Below are 25,074 nucleotides of genomic sequence, written 5' to 3'. Positions count from 1 at the left end.
GTATAGACCTTCTTTCCCCATCTATCCAAAGCTCTGGCTTCTTTATCTAGAGGAACCGGATTTTTACAACAGAGGCCTTGACACCCTTAGGTCCCTGACTAATAGTTTCTGGGTCCACCCTAGGACTCTTATAAAGGTATTTATGAGCCTCAGGCACCCTGTAATACCTATCCGGTTTAACAGGAGCAGGAGGCAGAGAATCAGGATTAAGTGAAGCCTCTGCAAACACATCTTCCACAACATCCAGAACAGGGGGAATAGCCAAGGGCCTATGCTGGGGTAACAGCAAAACTCCTAAGCCTTTTCCTAGAATCAGAGAAGTCCTGACCTTCCCACTTAAAATGTTCCCTCATAGAATGAAGTGTCTCTGAAAAAGAAAAATCCTCTGGAGGAGAAGCAGAAGGAGTGGAATCATCTGCATCAGAATCAGAATAAGGAGAGTACTCCTGCAAGTCTTCAGCAAGACTCTGAAACATCCAAGCCTGCTCAAAACTTCCCAACTCTGGCTCCACCCTAGGCCTCTTATCAGGAGGGCAAAGAACCTCTAATCAGAGTAATCAAATCTTCTGCCATTTTAAGCATGTGCTTCTTAGGCACAGACCCTGCTGAACTAGGAGTGACACCAACAGAAGCTAAAACTGGCCTGCCTCTGGGAGAAGCCTTGGAAACAGAAGGAGAAGGCCTAACCACCCTAGGAAGGGAGGGATTACAGTAACTTGAGAAGCCCCTTCAGCCTGACCTGCCTCCTGAGAGACCACCTCCTGCAAAATCAAAGTCTCCCCCTGAGACTCCAGAGAAGTCTCCGTCGGACCACCGGTTCCACTGAAGCCTCTAAAGAACCGGCGTCCGAACGGACGACTCATCTTGCCTGGGTTTAACTGCTTTGTCTTTGCGCTTCTTCGGAGCGGCGCCGGAGAATCCGCCGTCATCTTATAATTGCACCGCTTCCCAAAGTCCAGCCTAGCACAATCTAACCTTCGCTTAATAGTGCTTATTGAACCTAGCACAAAAGCGACACCCAACAACGTCGTGCTCAGGCCCCAAACAAGGAATACACAAAGAATGACAATCCCTATGCGGTATCTGTTTCCCACAAGAAATACAGTTATTCACTTTTTCTGACATCCGTAAAACACTGAGGCAAGAAAAAAACAAAATATTCCCAACGGGTACTTAGCCAACTTGGATTCGGTCTGAAACTCCGAATTGGAAAAATTTCAGAACGCCGAACGGCACTTGCAACGCTGCTTCTGCATCGGACCATGCGGCAAAAAAGACTGAGGAAATGACGTCGGTCATGCGCTTTTGTACCCTGACGTCCTGATGTCAGTTTTAAGTGCCTTGACCTACGTCAGCCTAATACTTTGGTATTCAGGCCGACCGAGGACAGCGGACTACCCCATATGTAAGGACTGCAGCAATGTGAGATGAAGAACATCTTTTTTTTTGCATTAGATACTGGGCACTAGATTTTGGAGGAATTTTAAAATGTTTAATTAATTGGGAATGGTCATGTGTCTTAACTTGATGATATTGAAAGGCTGTTTTAATTCCTTTGTTTTACTCTGACGAAGTCAGACTGACCACTGATGAAAGCGCTAAAACCAAAAATATAATGGAGCTATGGTAGAAGGGCTAGTCTGTTGTTTTCAAGTTTGAGGTGTCTGTTCATTGTTGAAGATTTTATATATATATATATATATATATATATATATAGATAGATATATATATATATATATATATACACACACACACACACACACGTACATACGTACCTATATCTAATCTATAGCTCTCGCTCTCTCTCTATATATATATATATATATATATATATATATATATACATATATCTATACATATATATCTATACATATATACACGCTGCAGCGTATTCCTTAATCAAGTCTCGCTGTAGCCTAATAGTATGTGCCATATAGTTCAGCGCCCTTATGGAAAAGGTCACTGAAGCAAACATCCGCTTCCCAATCCAGTCAAGCGCTCGGGATTCCTTATCCAGCGGGTGAACCGAAGAACTCTCCTGTGCAAGTTCTTTTTGGTGGCCGCCGCCACCAACATAGCATCAACTGGGGTTCCTTTGGCCCAAGACGGTCTATCTGTGGGTGGGCTGAGGACTTTATCGGGGCGCCTTGGAATTGGCTCCATGGTGTCGGGCTCCTTCCAAGTCCTGGTGGTAATTAAGTCCACCTGGGGGTCGGCCGGAGGGGACACCCAGGAGGTAGATGGGCCTGCCTCAAAGGCCTCCAGGAACACGGACTCATCAAGGGAAGGCTTTTGGGCTGACCACCCCCCTCTAATATGCAGCATTTCCATGATGTCTCCAAAGAAGACATCTTCAGGGGGTGACCTTGGGGAACCCTCCATATCATCTAAGTCCGTGTCTGTGGTAATGGACTCTGGGGAGTGCAGGTGCCTCCTTTTGCACCGATGTTTGAGGGACCTCGTCGGTGGGACTGTCCGAAGAGGGCTCGTCTACGGGTTGTTGTTCCTCCACGGGAACTAGCTGGAGGGCTTGGGCAGGCTGTCCAGATGGACGGATGATGGAAGACAGACCCTCATACAGTGGGGGTACGGGTGGATCCGAAGCCCGGGTCGGGGATCTGGAGGACCTCGACAGCACCCTCTCCACTACCTCCAAAAGCCGAAGGGGAGCCACTCTCACCAGCCTCCGAGAGCAATCTCCTCGGATCCGAGGAAGGAATCGGGGTTGGAGCCGATGCAGTCGGCACCGAGGCAGAGGAGTGCTCCGACGCCAACAGCGCCGAAGACACAGCAACTCCCTCGGATCCGACGCTCAGCCCTCGGCCCCGAGAGCTCGGGTCCGACAAGCTCAAAGGTATAGTCGGCGAAGAGACAACCGCTATCGGCGCCGACAATTCCCCGGGTCCGAAGGGGCCTGGATCCGATGACTCCGAGACCCGAAAACGAGTCGGAGAAGGAGTGATCGGGGCAAATATGGGGCCTGCACTCCCCCCAGAGGGGTGGGGGGCAAGAGCATCCCCATCTGCATTTGGGTCTGTAAGAACCGACGCATCATCCTATCCATATCCGCTTCGGAGATGCTTCGGGTCAACCTAGATGAAGTAGTAGAGGCAGGCTGGGAGGGCCGCCTCGAAGATCTCGAGGGAGACCTATCCACCTCCTCCGGCGAAAAACAGGGCGAACGGCGCCGAGAGGAGGGGGATCCGGAGACCCTCGAGGGAGATTTTAATAGTTTTGTTGGCGGAGCCGAAGGATGAGATTCGGCCCGCCTTTTATGGGACTTATGTCCATCCTTATCCTTGTGCCTCTTCTCTCTGAGGGAAGAGGCACTAGTTTCCCCAGAGCTCAAACCTGATGAAGGAGGTTGAGTCCCGGGTAGAGCTAAGGGGATAGATGGCGCCGAAGCTGCTGAAGCGCTGGTGCCTGAACGGGAGAGGAAGAAGAAGCCAACTCCTGGGGGAGCTTTCCCGCCAGGATCAGCTTGTTCTTCCTATCCTGGAGTGCCCGGGGGTTAAAGGCCGCACAGATTTGGCAGGCCTCTGACAAATGGGCTGCCCCCAGGCACAAAACGCACTGAGTGTGGCAATCAGCTGGAGAAAGCTTGTGGCCACACTCAGTACATTTAGAGAAAATGGCCTTAGGCCCTTCTGACATCTTTCACACACACACACCCAAACACTAGGAGGGGGAGGGGAGTGAAGATAAATTAGTTATAAATTAAACAAAAGTGACCCAAAAAACTAGCAGAAGAAGCAGAAAAGGGAAACTAACACACACACACGAAAACTTTGAGAGAAAAATTGGTTTAAAAACCAGCAATGATCTCACCCAGCCAGGAGCTCTTCACAAGGAAGTTTCTTTAGCCATGGCAAAAAACGATCTGAGGTAATGTGGTTGGTACTAGGGGATTATGGGTAGAGGGAGGAGCTAGGAGCTCGGAGCTTGGAAAGCTGCCGGATCGGATCCGAGGTCGAATCTGACACCCACAAGTTGCAGATCAAATGAAGTAACTACTTCAGATCAATACACTTTTACAAATTTACAAACAGCATTTTAATAGCAAGCAAAACATAAGCAAGTTTTCATAACGTTACAACTATAAAACATTAAGTATTGCTCTATGAAACCAAAAGTAACTTTATGAGATAACAGTGCTTAAAGTGAGTCTACCCAACAGTATTGGAGGTAAGATTACTTATGTACACACATGGCTTAACCCAATAACAATCTGAGAGGCCACTTTTCTCATTTTTTTGAATATTTTAAGTAAGACTCATAAATTAAGCACACAAAACTATGACAGACCACTTCATATGAAAAGCATTTCTATCCATGTCACTGTATTTGCACGTTTTGAGGTGGCACAACTCTAATAAAATCATATATCTTTAGCCATCATTCAAGGTCACCTCTGAAAAATGAACCATTGAGGCTTATGAGTTAAGTCAGCCTATCAACACGTCAGAATAGCACACATCCAGGTAACTCCTGCAGTGATATCTAATACATAATCGAAAGGAAAGAAAAAAACAATGGAAAAATCCCAGACGCAGGATGACTGCATACCCCTTTCAGCCAATGCATCAGCAATCATGTTCTGTAACCTAGCACCAACGTACAATGAGAGAGAGCCTGTGAACCTCAGAAGAACAAATGAAAAGATAAGCAACACTGTTAAGGCGGAAGTGAAGCAAATCAAATTACATAAAGAGTTAAAAAATAAACTATTACTGTACCTATCCAAATGGGCAATGGTGACGATCTCTCCACCTACATAGTAGTTCAATCTATTCACAGAGCTTGTGTAAATAAAACAGTCTCCAACCCAAAGGCCGGTCTTCACTATCTCTGGAATTTCGCCAAGTACCTACAAGAGAAAGAGAAATAGTTTAGTATATAACTTGCTTAAACAAAACTTTTCCCATCTGAATCATCAGATATCCTTAAGCAGGCATGATGGTGGTCAACTGCTTCCTCTATGTAGTGATTTTAGAAAAGTAAAGTTGTCATCAAACTTCAATATTTATTTTTTGTAAATATAATCAACAGCATTTATCTCACTTCTCCAGTGCAGCACTGGAAGTCTGTACTGAACTTCCAAAGGTAGCACCCTGTACCCTTTGACAGACCTGGGCTATATCCTCACAGTTCAACAAATGTTTACATCCCTAGAACCATTACTGTTCCTAAAATAAGTGCCAAACTGTTCTGCAAGTAAGTCTACGCAGTTTTATAATTCTTAAGATTCTAGGTCTTGAACTGGATTTTATAGCTCACAACAAACACTGAACATATTAAATTTCTGTAAAGTTCTGCAAAAAATAAATTCAATAACCACTCAAGCTACACACATACTGTCAGCAGCATTTTATTCGGCTCTAGAGGTTTCATATGGTTCTTGACCAGCACTTAATATTGCCTTAGCTGCAGTAGATGGAGATCAACTATCAAATTAGTTGTGCTGCCCATTATTTACCATAGGAAAGTACAGTTTTGTACCTACCATAAATGTAGATGTTCGAGTGCTAACACAGCTGCAGTAATCACGAAGTCTTCTTTAAAGCTAAGTACCCCGTTGGGGAAACTTTTCTTGCCTCAGACCGATGTCAGACAAAGTTAACAATTGTATTACTTGTGGGAAGCAAATACCGCATAAGGATTTCCATTCCCTCTGCATACCTTGTTTAGGCCCAGACCACGACGTCTCGGGCTGTCGCTTTTGTGCTACTTTCAATAAACGCACTATTAAGCATCGGGCGGAGTTCGCCCAACATTATTTTGGTAAAGCCTTTGATTATAAAATGTCGGAGACTCCGACTACCGTTTTGTCCAAAAAACGCAAGGACAAGGACCGACACGTGAGGTCCGCGGTCTCCACCGACACCACGCCAAAACCGGCTGCACGTGGTCCGGTTCTCAGCGAGACGCCTTTGCAGTCCCTGACTACCGACAACACTTTGGCGGTGTCTTCTGTACCCGAGACCGCAGGTGCCTCGGCCTTTACTCAGACTACAACCACCGAAGCCACTGTGAGTGTTGAGTCTCCTAATGTGGACAGGTCCACTTCCACCCAGGGTGTCTTTAGGCCCTCATCTTCCTTTTCCATTAAGGCCTTTACTAAGTCCAAATCAGCCATGCATCCCAAGAGGCCTGTTGCTCAGGGCCTATCCCCAGGCCTCATGCCTAAAAAGCAGATGCTTAAAATGGCTGAGGATTTAATTACCCTCATCAGGGGTTCCCAACCCCCTCCAGACAAGAGACCCAGAGTGGAGGAAGATTCTCCCTCTTCTGAACAGGGCTCCATTTTCTCAGAACGTTCTGATGTAGAGGAGCACTTGTACTCCCCTTATGAAGATTTGGATGCAGAACAGTCCATTCCTTCTGTATCTCCCCCAGAGGATTTCTCTTTTGGGGAAACCTTGCACACCTTGAGGGAGCACTTCCATTGGGAAGGCCAAGACTTTTCTGATTCCAAGAAAAGGCTTAGGTAATTTCTTTTGTTACCTCAACACAGACCGCTGGCTATACCTCCTGTCTTGGACATACTTGATGATGTTTACTCGGAGGCTTGTCTTAATCCAGATTCCCTGCCTCCTGCCCCAGTCAAACCTGATAGGTACTACAGAGTTTCTAACTCTCACCAATTTCTTTTCAAAAGCCATAATGCTGACCCTGAAACCATTTCTCAAGGCCCCAAGGGAATGAAGGCCTCTACTGCCAAGAATCCACTATCTTCCGAAAGAGAATCTAGATCCTTAGAAAGGTGGGGGAAAAAGGTATACACCTCGGCCACCCTAGCCTTGAGGGCCTTAAATTGTCAGTTCCATATGCTTAAATACCAGCAGTTTCTGTTATCTCAATTAAGAAATAAAATGTCTCAACCTGAACAACCAGATTTGAAGGAATTGCAGGATATGATGCATAGTGCAGAACAAGTGGGTAAACACACCTTACAATGTGGCTATGATGTCTTAGAGGCCTCAAGTAGAGCTGCTGTTACAGGATCAGTCATTCGTAGACATGCTTGGCTTAGGGAACAAAGCTTGCCTGATCATGTTAAAGCTAAACTACTAGATGCTCCTTTACAAAAGGATGTACTATTTGGTACTAATGCTGAGGAGATACTACGGAAAATGGAAGAAAAAGCTAAATCTATGCAAACTGTCAAGGCTTTTGTACAGGTACAACCACCTCATTTTAGCAGAAATTGGCCTTCTAAAAACTGGTCCTTTCCAGCCACGGACAAGCCCCAAAGAGGTAGATACAGGCACAAGGGGCAGAGGACAATCTCAAGGATCATATAGAGGCAGACAATGGCAAACTCCAGCACCAAGAGGTGGAAGACAGTGCACAACAATACAGAAAACAAACCCAATGACTTCCTCCTTTTCATGCCAAGCAAGTCTCAGCTGGCAGCTCCCTTGGGAGGAAAGCTGGCATTATTTACAAGAAATTGGCATATTATCACAACAGACAAATGGATCCTGGACATTATAAACAGAGGCTACAGATTTAATTTTCACACTCTTCCAAAATGAGAGGCATGCCAAACCTGCCACACAATCAAAGGGCAGAGGCACAAATACAAATTTCAAAACTCATGGACATGAAAGCTATTCAAGAGGTACCTACTCATGAACAAGGTCAAGGTTTTATTCCAGACTATTTCTGGTACCAAGGAAAGGAACCGACTGGAGACCCATTTTGGACTTATCCATCCTAAATACATTTCTACTGCACCAAAATTCAAGATGCTCACATTACAGCAGCTTCTTCCCATGCTGGGCAAGGGTTTTGGCTGGTAACATTGGACCTCAAGGAGGCATACCTGCATGTCCCTATCAGACAAAGCTGCAGAAGATACCTCAGATTTCTTGCAGGTTCAATCCACTATCAATTCTCTGCATTGCCCTTTGGCTTATCTACTGCGCCCAGAGTATTCACGAAATGCCTGGCATCAGTAATCGCCTACTGCAGACTTCAAGGGATACAAATTTACCCTTATTTGGACGACTGCCTGATCCAAGCGGACAGCAAGCACAAACTTCTTGAACATCTGGCTTATGCAATACAGTTACTGAATTCTCTGGGATACACAATCAACAAAGAGAAATCCAGGCTAACACCATCTCAGAAAATATCCTTCCTAGGTGGCAACTTGGACACAAACACCCAGATGGGCCTACCTTACGCCAGAAAAACAGGGGCAACTAACTCAGTACTTCAAAATACTAGCAACTTGTACCAGGCTTACTGCAAGGAAAATCCTGCAGGCTCTGGGCTTCATGGCATCTTGCATTCTTTTAATCCCATGTGCAAAGTTGCATATGAGAAAACTTCAATGGTACCTAAAAAACCTATGGTCTCAGCACAGCCGCAATTTGGAAACAATAATACCAACAATTCCATGTTTGCAAAAGGAATTTCTATGGTGGGCCCAAGCATGTCAAACAAACACAGGTCTCCCATTCTGCAAGCCTCAAGCAAATCAAGTCATCACAACAGACGACTCAGATGACGTCTGGGGGGGCGCACATGACAGACAGGTGCATTCAGGGCAAATGGTCCCAAAAGGAAAAGCACCTTCACATCAACCAAAAAGAAATGCTAGCAGTGATAAATGCAATTACAGCATTCAAGGACCTCCTGCATCCAGGACAATTATTGATAAGAACAGACAACACCACAGTAATGTGGTACATAAACAAACAAGGAGGAACACATTCATGCCCCCTGTGCAGACTAGCCATGACACTTTGGAACTTGGCTCTGGAATGGCAAATCGAACTTCAAGCACAGTACTTGCCAGGTTTGGAAAACACGCTGGCAGACAGTCTAAGCAGAAATATGACAGATCTGCACTTCCCACAAGTAATACAATTGTTAACTTTGTCTGACATCGGTCTGAGGCAAGAAAAGTTTCCCCAACGGGGTACTTAGCTTTAAAGAAGACTTCGTGATTACTGCAGCTGTATGCACGATGAACATCAGTAACTAAGCAAAAGATAACTGACAGTAAGAAGTCTAGCCATATACATCTGTAAGATACAGAAATGTTCATGTCAGCCCTGTTCAAGCTCTTAATAATGCTCTCCTCCCCATATTTAGGGTGAAATCTTTCAGTACTAATCGTGCCACGCTTTTGAAATTATTAATGTAAATATGAACAGGCAAGATCAGATGCTTACAGGTGTCACTAGTGTGGTCTGAGAGAAATGCTGTATGGTGTGACTATGATTTAACAACTGTAGAGCAAGAAAAACAAAAGATAAGTAATTTTTCAGAAAACAAGTATAAAATATCAAGCACTGTTTTTGCAACCAAAATTATCTTATGAGTTAACTCAAGTGTGTATAAGTGATACACACAACATTGAAGTCAATGGCAGGGAAAGACTCACACTTATAGGATTATGTCATACCTCTTCACATAAAAAGCATTCCTGACCATGCTCATTGGGCTTGGGTGTCTACTTAAAGCTACACCAGGGAGCATATGAATATTATGAATAACCACCTGAAAGAAAAACAAACTGTGTGCCTACACACAAATAAAATGTGTGATTTTCTATGCCAGAGCAAAAATCTCATCCTTTAAAGAAGAAAAAAATACTCTGAAGTCACCTGTCATTTAGTTGTTTAAACAGAAACTTGTTTTAGATGAAAGAACAAAAAAATATGCGGAACAGAAACATTAGAGGCAAAGACAGAGAAGAAAAAGAAAGCCGGAGAAGTGGAACAGTTGAAGATGAAGACTTGGTATGAGGAGAAAAGTTAAGTCAGAGAAAGATTTAAAACAATGGAGTTAATACAGAAATGTAGATCTTGGCTTTTGCTGTTGTTCAGTCCAGTGACTAAATTTGCCCTTCTGTCAGTCAAATCCTAATATAATCAAATTTACTATAACAGTAATCTCATGCAAATCTCAAATGAATGAGATTGGTAAATTCATATTCTTTTCTGCACTACCTTTCCTATACGCTCTGCCCCTCTTTTTCCTCCGCATGATTTTCTTACCTCTCCTCTCTCTATATATTGCAATGTGTTACAGCAGTACTGATCAAGGCTGGACAGGATGAATAGAAAGGACTTAACTAGATGAAAGCAGAATCAAGGAAATTCAAAAATCTCACATTCTCCTTTACAAACAAGTTGCTGTTTGGAGAAATAAAAACAAATCCCAGTACAGAGACTGTGGTGTTAGCCTTGGAAAGGTATACAAACCTTAGTTGCTAAAACATGCTTTCTGAAAGATAAATTTTTGTTTGAAATGCTAGACATTCAATCTCGCATACAAATCCTGCTTTTTTTAGTCAAATCCAAAGGGCAATTATTCGTTTGCGTGTCAGTGTTACTTAACTGAATGGATACTTCTCTGAAATAATTCTGATCAGCTTTATATTTTTATTATTGATGTTAATAACTTACCTAGATATTTGCCTTTCTTTACTTTAAGCAAGTACAAAGTATATAAAAAGTTCACAGACCCCTGTTAAAATGCCAGGTTTATGTGATATAAAAAAATGAGACCACAATAAATCATTTCAAAACTTTTCCCACCTTTAATGTGACCTATAACCTGTACAATTAAATTGAAAAACAAAGTTGTTAGGGTTACAGCATTCAGTATTCTTGGTTAGGAGTCTATCAGCATGGCACATCTTGACTTGGCAATATTTGCCCACTCTTCCTTGCAAAAGTGCTCCAAATCTGTCAGATTGCAAAGCCATCTCTTGTGCACAGCCCTCTTCAGATCACCCCACAGACTTTCTATTGGATTTAGGTCTGGGCTCCGGCTGGGTAATTCCAAAACTTTAATTTTCTTCTGGTGAAGCCATTCTTTTGCTGATTTGGATGTATGCTTGGGATCATTGTTGTGTTGAAAGGTGAAATTCCTCTTCATCATCAGCTTTCTAGCAGACGCCTGAAGGTTTTGGGCCACAAGTGACTTATATTTGGAACTGTTCATAATTCCTTCCACCTTGACTAAAGCCCCAGTTCCAGCTGAAAAAAAGCAACCCCAAAGCATGATACTGTCACCACCATGTTTCACCATGGGTATGGTGCTCCTTTGGTGATGTGAAGTGTTTTTGCACCAAACGTACCTTTTGGAATTGTGGGCAAAAAGTTCAACCTTGGTCTCATCGAACCATAACACATTTTCCTACATGCGTTTGGGAGACGATGTATTGTTTTGCAAATTTTAGCTGGGTCTGGATGTTTTTCTGTGTAAAAAAAGGCTTCCATCTTGCAACTCTACCCCATAGGCCAGACATATGGATAATATGGGAGATTTTTGTCACATTTAGTACACAACCAGTACTTGCCAGAAATTCATGCAGCTGCTTCAATGTTGCTGTAGGTCTCTTGGCAGCCTCCCTGACCAGTTTTCGTCTTGTCTTTTAATCAATTTTGGAGGGACGTCCAGATCATTGTAACGTCACTGTTGTTGCACATTTCCTCCACTTTTTGATGACTATATTCCATGGTATATCCAATGCTGTGGAATTTTTTTTGTACCCTTCTCCTGACTGATACCTTTCAACAATGAGATCTCTTTGATGCTTTGTAAGCTCTCTGCAAACCATGGCTTTTGCTGTAGCAGGCAACTGAGTAAATGTCAGGAAAATTCTACTAGGACAACTGAACTTTATTTGGGGTTCATCAGAGTCTCTTTAATTGATGACAGGTGTGTAACCAAGAAGAGAGAATGCTGTAAATTAAATCAAAATGTGCTTCAACAAAGTATTAGTTTAAGGGTGTGTAACTAGTGTATTGTATTTTTTTATTTTTTATATTTTCCCCCTAACAGATTTGTTGTTTTTTCAATTGAACTGTACAGGTTATAGGTCACATTAAAGGTGGGAAAAGTTTTGAAATGTTTTATTGTTGTCTCTTTTTTTTTATATCACAAAAACCTGCCCTTTAAACAGGGGTGTGCAAACTTTTTATATCCACTGCACATTTGAAACTTTCTAACTCCTTATCCTTAGCTGGCCCAAACTCAGTCATCTTTACTGATAACACGATATCAGTTCCCAACTCCTCTCTCTCCTTCTCCCAAAAGCAGATATACAGAACAGCATCAGCCTGCACATATGTATCAAACTTCTTCTCTGGTCATGCTACAAAGATATTTGACTTGACTTCACATTTTTCCTGGAGAACAGTTATCCTAAGAAAATACAGCCACCAAAAATACCTGATCCTTCTATCACTAGCCTAGCATCTAAAAACTTGCATAGGAGTTTATGAAGGATGTCTGTATCCGAGCGGTCAGTGTCATACAAGAGCTCACTCTCACTTTATTTCCACAATCAGCACTTAATGCCAGTGTCTAAGAGGGATAAAGGTGGAAACCCTGGGGTGAATTTATGGTTAACCATCCAATCGTCCAGACTGCATCTGAAAAGGGCCAATGCTGTGCTCTGTTTGACAAGAAGTGACAGTCTGTTCCAAAGGTGTGGTAACCTCTGGGAGCCAAATCTGTCCCTCCAGCAGGTTTTATTAATGTCACACACCAGGTTAAGGACTTTAGAGCAAGTAACCCATACACCATTGTTTGCAGCTACTTGCATTTTTGTGTTCGTGTGAAGCAGCATTGCATGGATATCAGAATGCCTGCCTGGACTGGCTTACAGGAATATAGACAACTCTAGAACAGCAGTTAAAACCTGTAGATGGAATGGGTAAAATACAGACTGCTGCTAAGAGCTTCCACTAGCTATAGTCACCACTGTCCTACAATCAAGTTATGTCTGAAAAGCAAACAAAGGAACATCACTACCAGTTAGAACACCATTTTTTCTTTAAGTGGTACAGTAGCAAAGCTCCTCAAATGTCTACGAAATAAAAAAAAAAAAAATCACATAACAGCCGAATTTCATATCATATAACCCTCAAGAGCACCAAGCAAGTGTAACCAACATTTATAAAGCACTACCATAAACTTAAGTAACTTAATAAAATAAACTGATTCAAGTATGTGGACCAAGTCACAAGGTTTCATTTTCAGACACTGCTTTGTAAATACAATATAATAATAAAAGTTACACAGAGCCCTTTATACAAAAATATGTAAATGTCTGTCTATTAGAATGCTGTGGTTATTACATGAAGCAGGGATAATTAGGAGAAAAGGCTACAGTATTCCTCTGTTAAAATGAGTAATGTTTATGGGTGGGAAGGGTGTATGATTAAAAGGGACAGAGGAAAAGTGCATAACATAATGCAAGTCTATGGTCTGTAATGTTACGCTACCTGTATAATGGCTACATGCTATCAAATGAAATGTAACAGTATGAAGTCATATTACAGACATTTAAATACTGCGGTGGTGGTGCTGCGGTAGCGTTGTCGCCTCACAGTAAGACGTTGTCCTGTTCGATTCTCAGCTAGAGCGTCTTCTGTGTGGAGACCTGTGTGAATGGGCGTACCTTTGTTGAAGGTTGTGCATCAGGGCTGGCAACTCGGCACGTAAAAATCTACTGCCAATCATTAGCGGACCGGAGTTCCGCTGTGGCGACCCCTAACCAGGAAAAGCTGAAAGACACAACAACAACATATTGTTACAGCAAATAAATGTTGTGTTAATGTGAATCTAAAAGAGAATCAGGTTGGCTTATAGGTAATGATTTGAAGCAGGGAGTTCCACAAGCTGTGGAAAAAACATTTACTGAAGAGTTAACTTGGTTAGGGAAGGTTGTTACTGTGGCCTGAGACTGGGTGGAAGAGGAGAGCAGTGGCAAACCCTTAGGGGAGGGGTTACACACAAAATAATACTACAAAAGTCAAGACACACAACATGGTTTTGACACCTGCTTGATAAGAAAATAAAACCATACCCCAAAGCATTCAAAAGTGACAAATGAACCCTGCATTACATCAAAACAGACAAGGGGATATTTGTTATGTATTCCCATAAAGTTTTGAAAAGTGGACGTCTTTAGCCCACTTTGTTACAAAGTGGCTACAAAATAAACAATTTCTCACCCAGAATATTGGCTACATTATTTGCATCCAAATCTCTTGATTAATGAGCTAAGTACTGTTTTGTTACTTTCACCATTTAATTACACCACAGAATTGCAAAAACTTTGCTGTTACCTTCAGTATTAGATGATGCAAGTTTATAACTAAGAGGTCTAAAGTCCAGTAAGGCCAATTACAAGGACAGGATAGCCTCCCAGGCCAAGGACAATCACAATGCCTTCTTTAGCTATGTCAGAAACCTTAAAAGGGAATACAACCTTCACTGAGCAGGTAGCACAGCAAATCTACTGGCTGACAAATTTAGCTCTAACTTCACCCCACTATTCCCTGTGAAATTCTTTCTAGCATACCCCCCTCCCCCACTATCAACAGGGAGCGGGTCCTGGAGGTGCTCTATAAGGCCAAAAACACTGCTTCAATGGACCCAGTCAATATCCCCAGCTGCCTCTTAAATAGCCTAAAACATGACCTAGCAGGACCACTTGAAACACTTTTCAACTAGAGCCTCAAAACAGATTACGTGACAGGTGAATGGAGGGCCGCAACAATCGCCGCTCTTCACGAGGGTGGACCATCAATTGACCCCAGGAACTACAGGCCCATTAGTCTGAAAAGTCTAATATGCAAAGCTATGGAACAAATCATAGTGAAAATTAACAAAGACACTGGCAACCTACAGACACTGGACTCATCCCAGTTTGGCTTTAAGGGAAGGTCTTACCTACATAACTGACAGAATTCCTCAAAAGGGTAACCATTGCATGGAAAATGGTGGACACTGCCTACCTTGACCTGGCCAAGGCATTTAATACAATACTCCAACTGAGGTACTGTTGACATACTCTCAGAACTAGGTATAAATCCTTACGTAACTCAGTGGATTGCCAGCTAACTCATAGATAGGACCTAAGAAGTCAGGATCAGTGACACCACCTCCACCAAGAGGCAGGTGACCAGCGGAGTACCCCAGGGCTCTGTGTTGGGCCTGCTCCTGTTAGGCATCTACTTCTCAAAAGTTAAGTCTAATATCAAAGGACACTGACTCACCAAGGTTGCAGATGACTGTAAATTTGGGCTATCATAGATTCCCCCCACAACACTAACATTTTACAAGAGGGTCTAACAAAAACAGGTGAATGGTGTGAAAGTCACGTATTACAACGCAATGCAAAGAAATGCATTACAGTGCCCTTTGAGAAAGAATCCACCCAAGCTAATTACTTCATCAATAAAACAACCCTAAGAGTTGACCCAACAGTTAGGGATCTGGGAACATATGTTCATAGGTTCATAGGTAGATACTAGGCCATCTGCCCTAGGGCATTTATAAGCCTAGCCAGACTGTATTTGGCTTCCGCCTCCCTATTAGATTAGCCTACTGTGCCTCTGTAAAGTAGGTCACAGAAGGTACCCTTTTAAGATTAGTTTACTGTGCCTCTAAGCAGGGACACAAGAGAGATCCCAGGGGTGAATTTGCGATTTCCCATCCACGCGTCCAAATTTCGCTTGAAGAGGGTCAGCAAGGGGCTATGTCTAACATGAATTGGGATTCTATTCCAGAGTGAGGGGAGCCTCTGGGAAATTAATCTGTCCCTCCAGCATGTCCTATTTATTTTTGTGCTGAGGTTTAGGTCCCTGGAGCGTGTAGCTCTATGGAACTTGGATTTTTTGAGGTGGAGCATGTCCATTAATTCTGGGCTTGACACGGCTTTGTACGTCAGGCATAGATCGCCTCTGAGTAGGCGGTAAGCAACTGAGTAGAGCTGGAGTTTCTTTAGTCTAGCTGCATAGGACATCTGTTTGTAGCCCATGATCCTCTTGGTGAGGTACTTTTGGGGTCTCTCCAGTTGCTGCAGGTGTCGGGTAAGGTACATCCCAAAAGGGGCATTGTATTCAATTATGGGCCTGATGAGTGATGAGTAGAGGGGCACAATGACCTCTCTTGATCTAGATGCGGACCCTTTCGTGATAAGGTGGGCTATATAGAAGGTCTAACCACTTTGGCAACGTGATTATCAAAGGAGAGATTACTATCTACGTTGGTCCCCAAATCTCTAATTACTTCTTCCGTACTTAATGGATTACCACCTATGTGGTAATTTGTGGGCACCTTGTTTTTCCCAAAGGGGATGACTATGCACTTTTTAGCATTTAGCTTGAGGCCGTGGTTCTGGCACCAAGCATCAGTCTTTGTGAGACCCTTTTGAAGGATGCTTGTGTCAGCTGGAGATTCGATTATGGCCCCCAGTTTGCAGTCATCTGCGAACTTTGTCAGCCATAATCCCCCCGTGTTAGCCTGAACCTCAGAGAAGTATATACCGAACAAGAGAGGTCCCAGAACTGAGCCCTGTGGGACACCACTTGTAACTGGTTTGGATTCGGACATGGCACCTGCGATTCTGACCATGTGGGTTCTATCTCTGAGCCAGTTTGCAACCTATCTTGTGATATAGGGGTTGATATTTAAGCTGGTAAGCTTATTTATGATGCCAGAGTGAGATATTGTGTCGAAGGCTTTTGCGAGGTCCAGGTAGGCTGGGTGGACTACCTTACCCTCATCTATGGCTTTGGTAACTGTTTCAAAGAAATCAACTAGGTTTAAGAGGCAAGATCTGCCCTTAACAAAGCCGAATTCGGTAGGGTCCAGTGTCTGGAGGCTCCCAATGTCTTTGTTTATGAGTTCCATGATAATACGCTCCATAGCTTTACAGACCAGACTAGTCAGGCTTATGTGGTGATAGTTTCCGGGGTCCGTTGTGGCACCACCTTTGTGGAGTGGGACCACTGTAGCTGTACGCCATTCTTTGGGTACATATCCTGTAGTAAGGCTAAGTTTGAACAGTGACTTAATGTGAAGGTTCAGTTCTTCTTGGAGCTCGTGTAGGACACGGCCTGGGACACCGTCCGGTCCCATAGATGCTGTGTTTTTTGCTTTGGAGAGGGCAGCTTTCATCTGTGATGTCAGGGAGGTTACATTCAGTTGGGATAGGCGTTTGCTCCTTTGGGGGGGGAAGGGGGGGGGAGAGATTTGCACTGAATCTGTCTGCCAGGAAATTGGCTGTCTGTAGGTTCGGTATATTTTGTACCGTTATGCAACAATTCAGAGCATATCTGGGAGTTTCCGCCCATGTTTCTGACATAACTAAAGAAGGCCTTGTGATTATCTTTAGTGTCTAGGGCAATTTTTCTTTCGAAACTGGCCTTTGATGATTTTATGAGGGATCGAAGTTTCTTGCTAATACTGATCAGAGATGCCTTCCCTTTTTGGGATTTTGCTCTGTCATGTAGTAGCTTCCTCCTTCTGTTGTAAAGCTTATTTATGGCCTGGGTCCACCAGTCCGGTCTCCTGTTTTTGGAGGAGTGAGTCTTGGTTTTATTTGGGATAGCACGATCCATGCATTCCTGCAGGTGCTCATAGAATGCATTTGTGAAGGATTCTGCGGATTGGGCTGTATTATCCTCTGGCCCAGGGGCTTTGAAGGATTCCACCTCAGTCTTCAGAAGTGCAAAGTTGGCTTTGGAGAAATTCTTTACAGTGATTTCCTTGGCTGGGGGTGGGGACGGGATATGGATGTCCAGGGAAATTTGTTTATGGTCTGATCTTACCAATGAGGGGTTTACCTCTGGTGTGGAACATAGAGTCCCCATGTTGGTGATGACCAGGTCCAATATGTTGTTCCCTCTTGTGGGAGTGGTGACCAGTTGTTCCATTGCGTTAGAGTTTATAAATTCAAGGAACCGTTGGGTGAGGGTGTTTGGGCTTGAGTAGTTTTCCCAGTCAATGTTTGGGTAGTTGAAGTCACCCAATAACATAGTGTTTGGAGAGACCTTCATATTCTCCAGTGTTCTCAGGAATGTCAAGTGGGGTTCCTGTAATAGGGAGGGTGTTCTGTAGCAGGCTACAAACTGAAAGGCAGTTTTGCCCGCTGTTAGCTGCACATGGATGGTTTCCGATGCTTCGTGCAGTGCCACTAACCTGGAGGTGTAGGTATCTTTGATGAATATAGATACTCACCCTCCTTTTGTGCTTCAGTCCGAGTTTTGGAGCCGAAACGCATGGTATGAGTTATAACCTGGTAGTGCTGGAGTGCTCTCAGGAGCCTTGAACCAGGTTTCTGTTACTGCACAGACATCGATTTTCTCCATACTGAGGACAGTCTCGAGTGCGTTCATCTTGAGGTTTAGACTTCTGGCATTGAGTAGCATTACCTTTAGTTTTTTCATCTTTGGGTTGTCTATGGAGGTGGGTTTGTCCTTTGAGCCTTGCCTAAAAAAGGCACTATGGGGGTGGCAAGAGCCTTGGCCAGTATACGAAAGCCTACGGGTGACAGGTGCAAGCCGTCCCTAGTGAAGCAACGTGGCTTGTTGAGCATGTCATCCCAGGCTAACAGACACTGGATCCCCTTTAAATGACACCAATATTTTAGCCAATTGTTGAAACTGATCATTTTGTCTTTATACTGTGGCATCATTCTTGGTGAGGGCAAGATGCTACTCAAGGTCAGGGACATACCAGCCTGGGCTACATGGTCAGAGAGCTCCTCTATGTCTCTTTTCATGTAGTCCAGGGAGGTACGTCTCAGGTCATTCACACCAGCATGGACAATGACGGAGTCATACTTGTACTTGCTTTGGAGTGACCTGAGTGCTTGCATTATGTGGCGGATCCTGGCACCCGACAGGCAGCTTACAGTGACCTTCTCCTTGTTCAGTCTGGTGAGTGGGACGTCAGTGTGCCGGACAATAGAGTCCCCTATAACAAGTGTATTTGGTGTGTTGTTTGGCCTTATGGGCTGTGACTGTGAGGCACACTGATTTTGTGAGATATGTGATTTGTGGATATTGTTGAGGGCTGGCTGTTGCTTGGATATCTGCTTAGGAGGTCTTTGCTGTTTAGGCAGATTTTTATTTAGAGCCTCATTATGTTTTGTGTGTTTATGTGTTGGGTATGCAGATGCAATAGGTCTGTGTGAGACTGGATTTGTGGTGTGGGTGGTTACCTTTTCCTCCTGACTGTGCCAGTCTTGGGTTGAGAGAGCTCTGCCTCCAGTTTGGCTGTGTAACTGCATCTCTCACGTGTATTAGAGTTTGTTGGAAGGAGGAGAGGGTTGTCTATGTACATAAGGCAATTGTAACATTGCCTCAAAATTCCCAGATTCACCAGCTGGACTGGAGAGTAACCTTGAAACTGACCCTTGGACATACCAGATTAGTATAGGAAACTGTTTTTTTTTTTTTTTTTTTTTTTCTGATCAGATTAGGGAAGGGAACTGATTTTTCACTTGATCAGGAAGGACCAATCGGGAGTCTAATACTTATGAGAAGTCAAGGAGGGTGTAGTGCTTTAGTTAGTTAGTGTTTCCTTATAAGAGCTGAGCAAGTGCAGGGCTTTAGAAAGAGAATAGAGTGATTACTTTGAGAGTTTGAACAGTTCTAAGGGAAAAAGTGAAGAGCAGACTTTGTGGAGTCTGGAATAGTTTAAACCTGTTTAGGCGACACTGCCCGACGCTGCTCAGTGCGCAAAACTGTGCAAAAAGAAAGTTGTAGGGTTTTAAGAGAGAGCGATCAAGGAGTTTAGAGTTGACCCAAAATGGCCAATAAAACTACAGCTTCTAGGTAGTAACCATTCCTTCAGGGACAGGCAGGCTGTTCAGTGTTAACCACTCCCACTGGTGAACACAGAGACTTCCCTTTAGCCCAAGCAAGCACTGGCCTTCTAGAAACTTCCAAACAGTTCAGAACAGCAAATCTGTAACTGAACTTTCTTAACTTTCAGAAAGTGGGAAAAAAAGCAAGATTTTTTTTTTTTCTTTTTGTTGTAGTTTAAAGGTAGCAGAGATACACAAGCAGCAAAATAATCACAACAGTGCAATAAATGACCCCACACTTGAGTGCTAGGCCAAAAGTAATCTGGCATTCAACCAACATATAGCCAAGATAGGAAGAAAATCGCTCTGTCACCCAACTCATAAGCAAGGGTATGGCATCCAGGTCCAAGGAAGTAATAAAACCACTCTACTCAGCCCTTATCAGACTCACCATTGAGTACAATGTCCCCTTTGGCAAGTACCTCGCCAGGTACTTGCAACATCTTGAACTCCCTCAAAAGTCCCTCACCAGAAGAATCCAGGGTCTGAATGCCCTGTCCTACACAGATCACCTTAAGGTCCTGTCTCCTATAGGTTACTGAGAGGCGATCCATGCGTAGCATATAAGGTGTCCTCGGATCCAGCACTGATGGATCTCTTGCACATCTACAAGTCAACCACCACCACAAACAACAGATCCAAGGACCTTAACTTTGTCTGCAGTATAAATACAACCTGCTGGATGGTTTGTGTCTCAAAGGATCCCTGTGCTATGGAATAAGCTCTCCATCAACATGAAGCAGAGTTAATCACCTGACTTTATTCAAAAGAAATCTTGATCATTGGATGGGAAATTGCAAACTCACCCCTGGCATGGCACCTGTATCTATGATGGACAGATGGTGACAGTAAGTAAATTAATCCGCAACTAACATACCCCCCACACACAACCCTTAGCTACCTCCTTACTAACATATCCCACCACGCAGGCATCCAAGGAACTCTTGGACAAAACTGTGTTGGGTTGCACAGCTAAGGCTTGTAAAGACCCTGGTGGTTGTTAACCTAATATGAACATATTAATCATTTCCATTTATTTTTTTGGTTAATGCCTTCTGTAGTTTATTTTAATATGGTGTACTGTTTATGTGATGAAATCCAGGAAAAAAATAGATGCTTACACATGAATCTTAGTACAAGAAGACTATCGATAACAAGTTGGAGTACTTTTCCGTTATCGGGGCAACACTTACACCACGGTAGAAGGCTCTCGCAATACTGCCACAGCTGTTGATTTTGTAGATTGTAATAGCATTGTGTAGGTTAAGAGATTTCTTACTGTAAGAAGTTAACAGGTATTTCTTTGTGCAAGACAGTCCCTATTGTGTGTCCCTACCACACCACTGCAGTATTAGGTGGTGAACAGTTGACTGTACCACCTTCAAACTACTCTCCTTCTGGCGGTCTCTGTGAAATGTCACAGATCAGCACTCATCAAAATTGCATTAACACTGCAGCAAGTAGTTTATTATCCCTACAGTAAGTGTTGTGCTTAAAAGGAATTTATTTTAAATGTTCCCCAAACACCACTACCCCAGTATTCCCCCAACAGCGGGCAATCAACCAGTGATAGTATGACGAATTGAGCAACTTTCTCATCAGTTAACCAAGTTTATACAGTTTTTAAAGCGTTGCAATAAACAGTCAAGTATTTATCAAAAATGGATACTTGCTTAACGATACCACAGTCATTCCAAATAAAGGATTTGGTTTATGACAAAGCACAACTGCTAACAGATTCTGTCCATCCCTAAGGTGCACCACGCTTTTTGTGTTCAAAATGGAGAACAGGAGCCTAGTGCAATCCCTAAATCCCCCCCATGCTTTGCAGCCAGTATTCTATTTGCACACAAAAACTTCAGTGTCATGTCTACTTTTCCTGAGTGATTCTGTTTGCACTTGTGCTAAAGTTAACAGTGGAAGGCTTGGATAATAAACACTCTGCAAAGTTAAGAGTAGGCTAGTGACAGATGTAACAGAATGATGTTTATCTTTTCCAAACATTCTGTAGCAAGACAGACAAACCCATATGCCTTTCTGGAGCATTCTTAAGCGAGTATGATAAAGAAAGCACCATCCTCAAGGGAGAGGTTTTTCGTAGTCAAAAATCCTGCTTTGTACTAGGTTCGGTGTTTCTTTCACATTTCCAGAAAAAAAAAAAAACTGCTTCAGGGCTAGCAGCTGTGCGATGATTGGTGCATCTGCTACCACGTTACAACTGTTGCCCCAATAATGGAAAAGTACCCAAGTTGGACATAGCTAAGGTCATATGTACAACCTTGTAATTAGCAAAGTTTGCGCCATCACACATATGGCAGAAAGTACAGTTTTGTACCTACCATAAATGTAGATGTCCGAGAGGAATGCATCTGCAGTCCTTACAAATGGGTTGTCCTGTCGTCAGGCAGCCCTTGGTCGTGAAGTTCGAAAGTCTGGGTCTGGCTGGCTGGTCAATAGCACTTCACCCGGCGATCATTCGGCAGTTCTTGGGTATAAAGGCATCAATAGCGCCATTTTCCTCAGTGTTTCTTGCCCCAGATGCCAGGTGCCCTCTTGGTTGGCTAGAATTTGGATAAATGCCAAAGTTCCAAATGGTAAAGAGAGCAAACACACAAAATAAACATGTATGTACATATATACAAACAAATACACCATAATAGATCCCCAAGCTAGCTGAAGATTAGTAGTACCCTAGAGGTACCTCAGAGGAAGGAGGTGGGTAATCCCTGACTGCAGATGCATTCCTCTGGGACATCTACATTTTATGGTAGGTACAAAGCTTGTACTATGTCCTTCAAGGATGCATCTGCAGTCTAAATGGGTAGAATACCATAGCTAACTAGGAGGAGAAATGAGAATAGATTATGGTGTAGTCAGGATCCCTTGCCAAAGTAGCAGTGGCAAAACCCATACGGGATCTAGAGTATAGGGTAGGATTATAATGCTTGGCAAATGTATGCGCGGAGGTCCAAGTGGCAGCCTCTATAATGTCCTTAGTAGCCACTCCTGGTAAAGAAAGCTGTGGTAGTGGCTGTGGCCCTTTAATGGGTGGGGCTGGTGTTCTCTGGAGTTTTCTTGCCATGGTAGGAGTAGCAAAATCTAATGCAATTTCCCTGTCCATTTTGGAGATTGTCTGTTTAGAAACTGGTTTTCCCTTCTTTTCCTGTTGCATAAGCTACCAGAGCTGGTCAGTTTTTCTATTGTTTTTGTCCTGTCAGGTAGTGGCGTAATTGTCTGTGTACATCCAAGGTATGTAAGAGCTTTTTCTCCCCTGTTCTGTGGACAGGGAAGAATGTGGAAGGTGGATAGCCTGATTTAAAGAGACTCTGGATACCACCATAGGCATAAATGTAGGATTTGTTCTCATGGACCTCTATCTTGATGGAAGATCAGGAAGGGTTGTACTGCCATTAATGCCTGTAGTTTAGAGACCCTTCTTGCTGAAGTTATTGCCTTGGGAAAGCAGTCTTCAGGATAGGAGTATTGCAAGTCTGCTGTAGCTGCTGGCTTCGAAGGAGGTGAAGTCGTTTTTTTCTAGCACAAGTTCAAGTCCCATGCTGGCAGTGGAGGATTCCTGGGAGGTTTTGCATTTTTTAATTCCCTCAGAAACTTGTGTCTGAGCAGAGGTCTGAAGACAGGAGGGATCAAACTGTGTGTGCTGGAAATAGCTGGTACGTATCGATGGAGGGAATAGGACAGGCCTGTATGAAAGAGCTCCATAGAGTACTCCAGGATGTTGGCTATGTTCACCAGTGTCACATCTTGCCCTTTACGGTACTCTCCAGATGAGATATCTTTTCCACATTTGCTGCATAATTCTTTCTTGTTGAAGGTCTCACGAGCCTCGGGATTATGTCTTTATACTGGGATAAATTTGGGTTAATTGCTGTTATGTAATGTTCCAGGCAGTTATGCAGAGTTTTTTAGGTTTGGATGCAGAGATGTTGCAGTTGTTCTGTGTCAGCAATGTAATGGGATCAGAGGCAGTTTCTATATTTGTTCCCGGGACATGCTCCTCAGCAGTGGATACCAATGTTGTCTTGAAAGCCAGTCTGGGGCTATCAGAATGATCCTCGGACGTTCCTCTTTGATCTTGAGCTGTCAGGTGAGGATCAGGTTCCAAGGGGAGTGCACCTTCCAAGCAAGTGGGTGGTAAGTCCTTGTGCAAGTCCACTTCAACTGGTGATTGTGGGTAATGCATTGTGCAATATTTGTTCTGGTGGTGATTCTTTGATGATGCAAAGGTTGTTTTTTGGAATCAGGCATCTGTTGTAGTGATGCTTAATATGTCTGCTAGAATGTTTTGCTGGTAGTGGGCATGTGCCTGTTGGATAGGTAATTTGTGTGCTGTAATGTTTTCCTTCCCATACATCCCATAGGTCCAGTGCCAGCGCCATAGGGGGTAGCCTCCCACCATAGGTGTGTGTTGATGTACCACATAACTGCCTGTGTGTTGTTGTCTGTTTAGGTGGACTGTGGGGTTGTGTCTGTGGCTGCCAACTGCCAATTTTTGATTATGCTTGGATTCAGATTGGATTTGCCTGGATTTCCTTCCAATTTCTTGTCCCTTGAATGCACCAGTCCATCATCTGTGCCCCCAACCGAGGTCTGAGGTCTTGTGTGTGATTGTTTGCCTTGGTTGGCTGTGCAGATGGTCTGTGATGGTTTTGTTTGAGTTGGGTCTTGCCTGGGGCACTTGAGCATGGAATTTTGGTTTCTAGGCTGTGCTTGTGCTGAGACCATAAATTCTTTAGGTACCACTGTAGCTTTCTCATATGCAGTCTGGCATGAGGGACCAGTATTATGCAGGATGCCATGAAGCCAAGAGCTTGCAGATGAAGCCAGAGCTTTGAGCACTTTTCTTTGGCTCTGATTTGTTAATGCCAAGAAATAGAGAGGAAGTTGCTCTTCTTTTCTTTCTGCAGAAATGTGTGCAGTTTTGATGTGTCCAGTTCTGCACCCAGAAAGGTTATTATTATTGATGATTTTATCAGCCTTGACTTTTTGGGTTTGTATTAGGTTGGGATTTGTTTAGCCTAGACTTTGTTTTTTGTCTGTGTGTTGTTTTTGTTTTGTTGTCCCTATGTCTATCTTTAATAGTCTTCTGTTAATAATTTTTGAGATTGCTGACTATGAGCAGGCAGTCGTTTAGGGGATAGGTTTTTTCAATTGGAGGTCTGCATGGAGCGATTATATGGCTGGCATTTGAGATGAACACTGCTCTGCTGATCCCAAAGGAGCTCTCTGGGAATTTGCAGATATGGGATGATGGGGTCTGCAGGAGGAGAGTTGAGATCTCTAGTTTTATGGGGGGGACCAGCAGAAGAGCCTGTAATTGAAGAGTTTTAGGTTTTGACTTTTTGATTTTGAAGGGATGAAGAAGCTGTAGTAGGATAGGCATTTTTTTTTAGGCCTCATTTGTTTTTCTTTTTAAA

The 25,074-nt window shown here is 43.4% G+C and overlaps 1 protein-coding gene across 4 annotated transcripts in view; it reads right to left on the bottom strand.

Moving 5' to 3' along the window:
- Positions 1-25,074, bottom strand: part of COPB2 (COPI coat complex subunit beta 2) — a 1,357,654-nt gene that overhangs the window by 892,225 nt on the left and 440,355 nt on the right. For all 4 annotated transcript variants that reach the window (XM_044070023.1, XM_044070026.1, XM_044070024.1 and 1 more), the window contains exon 14: positions 4,737-4,867. In XM_044070023.1, coding sequence (XP_043925958.1) covers positions 4,737-4,867 — 131 coding nt within the window. The remainder of the gene's footprint in view (positions 1-4,736; positions 4,868-25,074) is intronic.

Source organism: Protopterus annectens, chromosome 4.part1 (assembly GCF_019279795.1).
Source record: "Protopterus annectens isolate FY-2018-M chromosome 4.part1, PAN1.0, whole genome shotgun sequence".
Classification (NCBI taxonomy): Eukaryota; Metazoa; Chordata; order Ceratodontiformes; family Protopteridae; genus Protopterus; species Protopterus annectens.
This window is presented reverse-complemented; position numbering and strand designations above follow the sequence as displayed.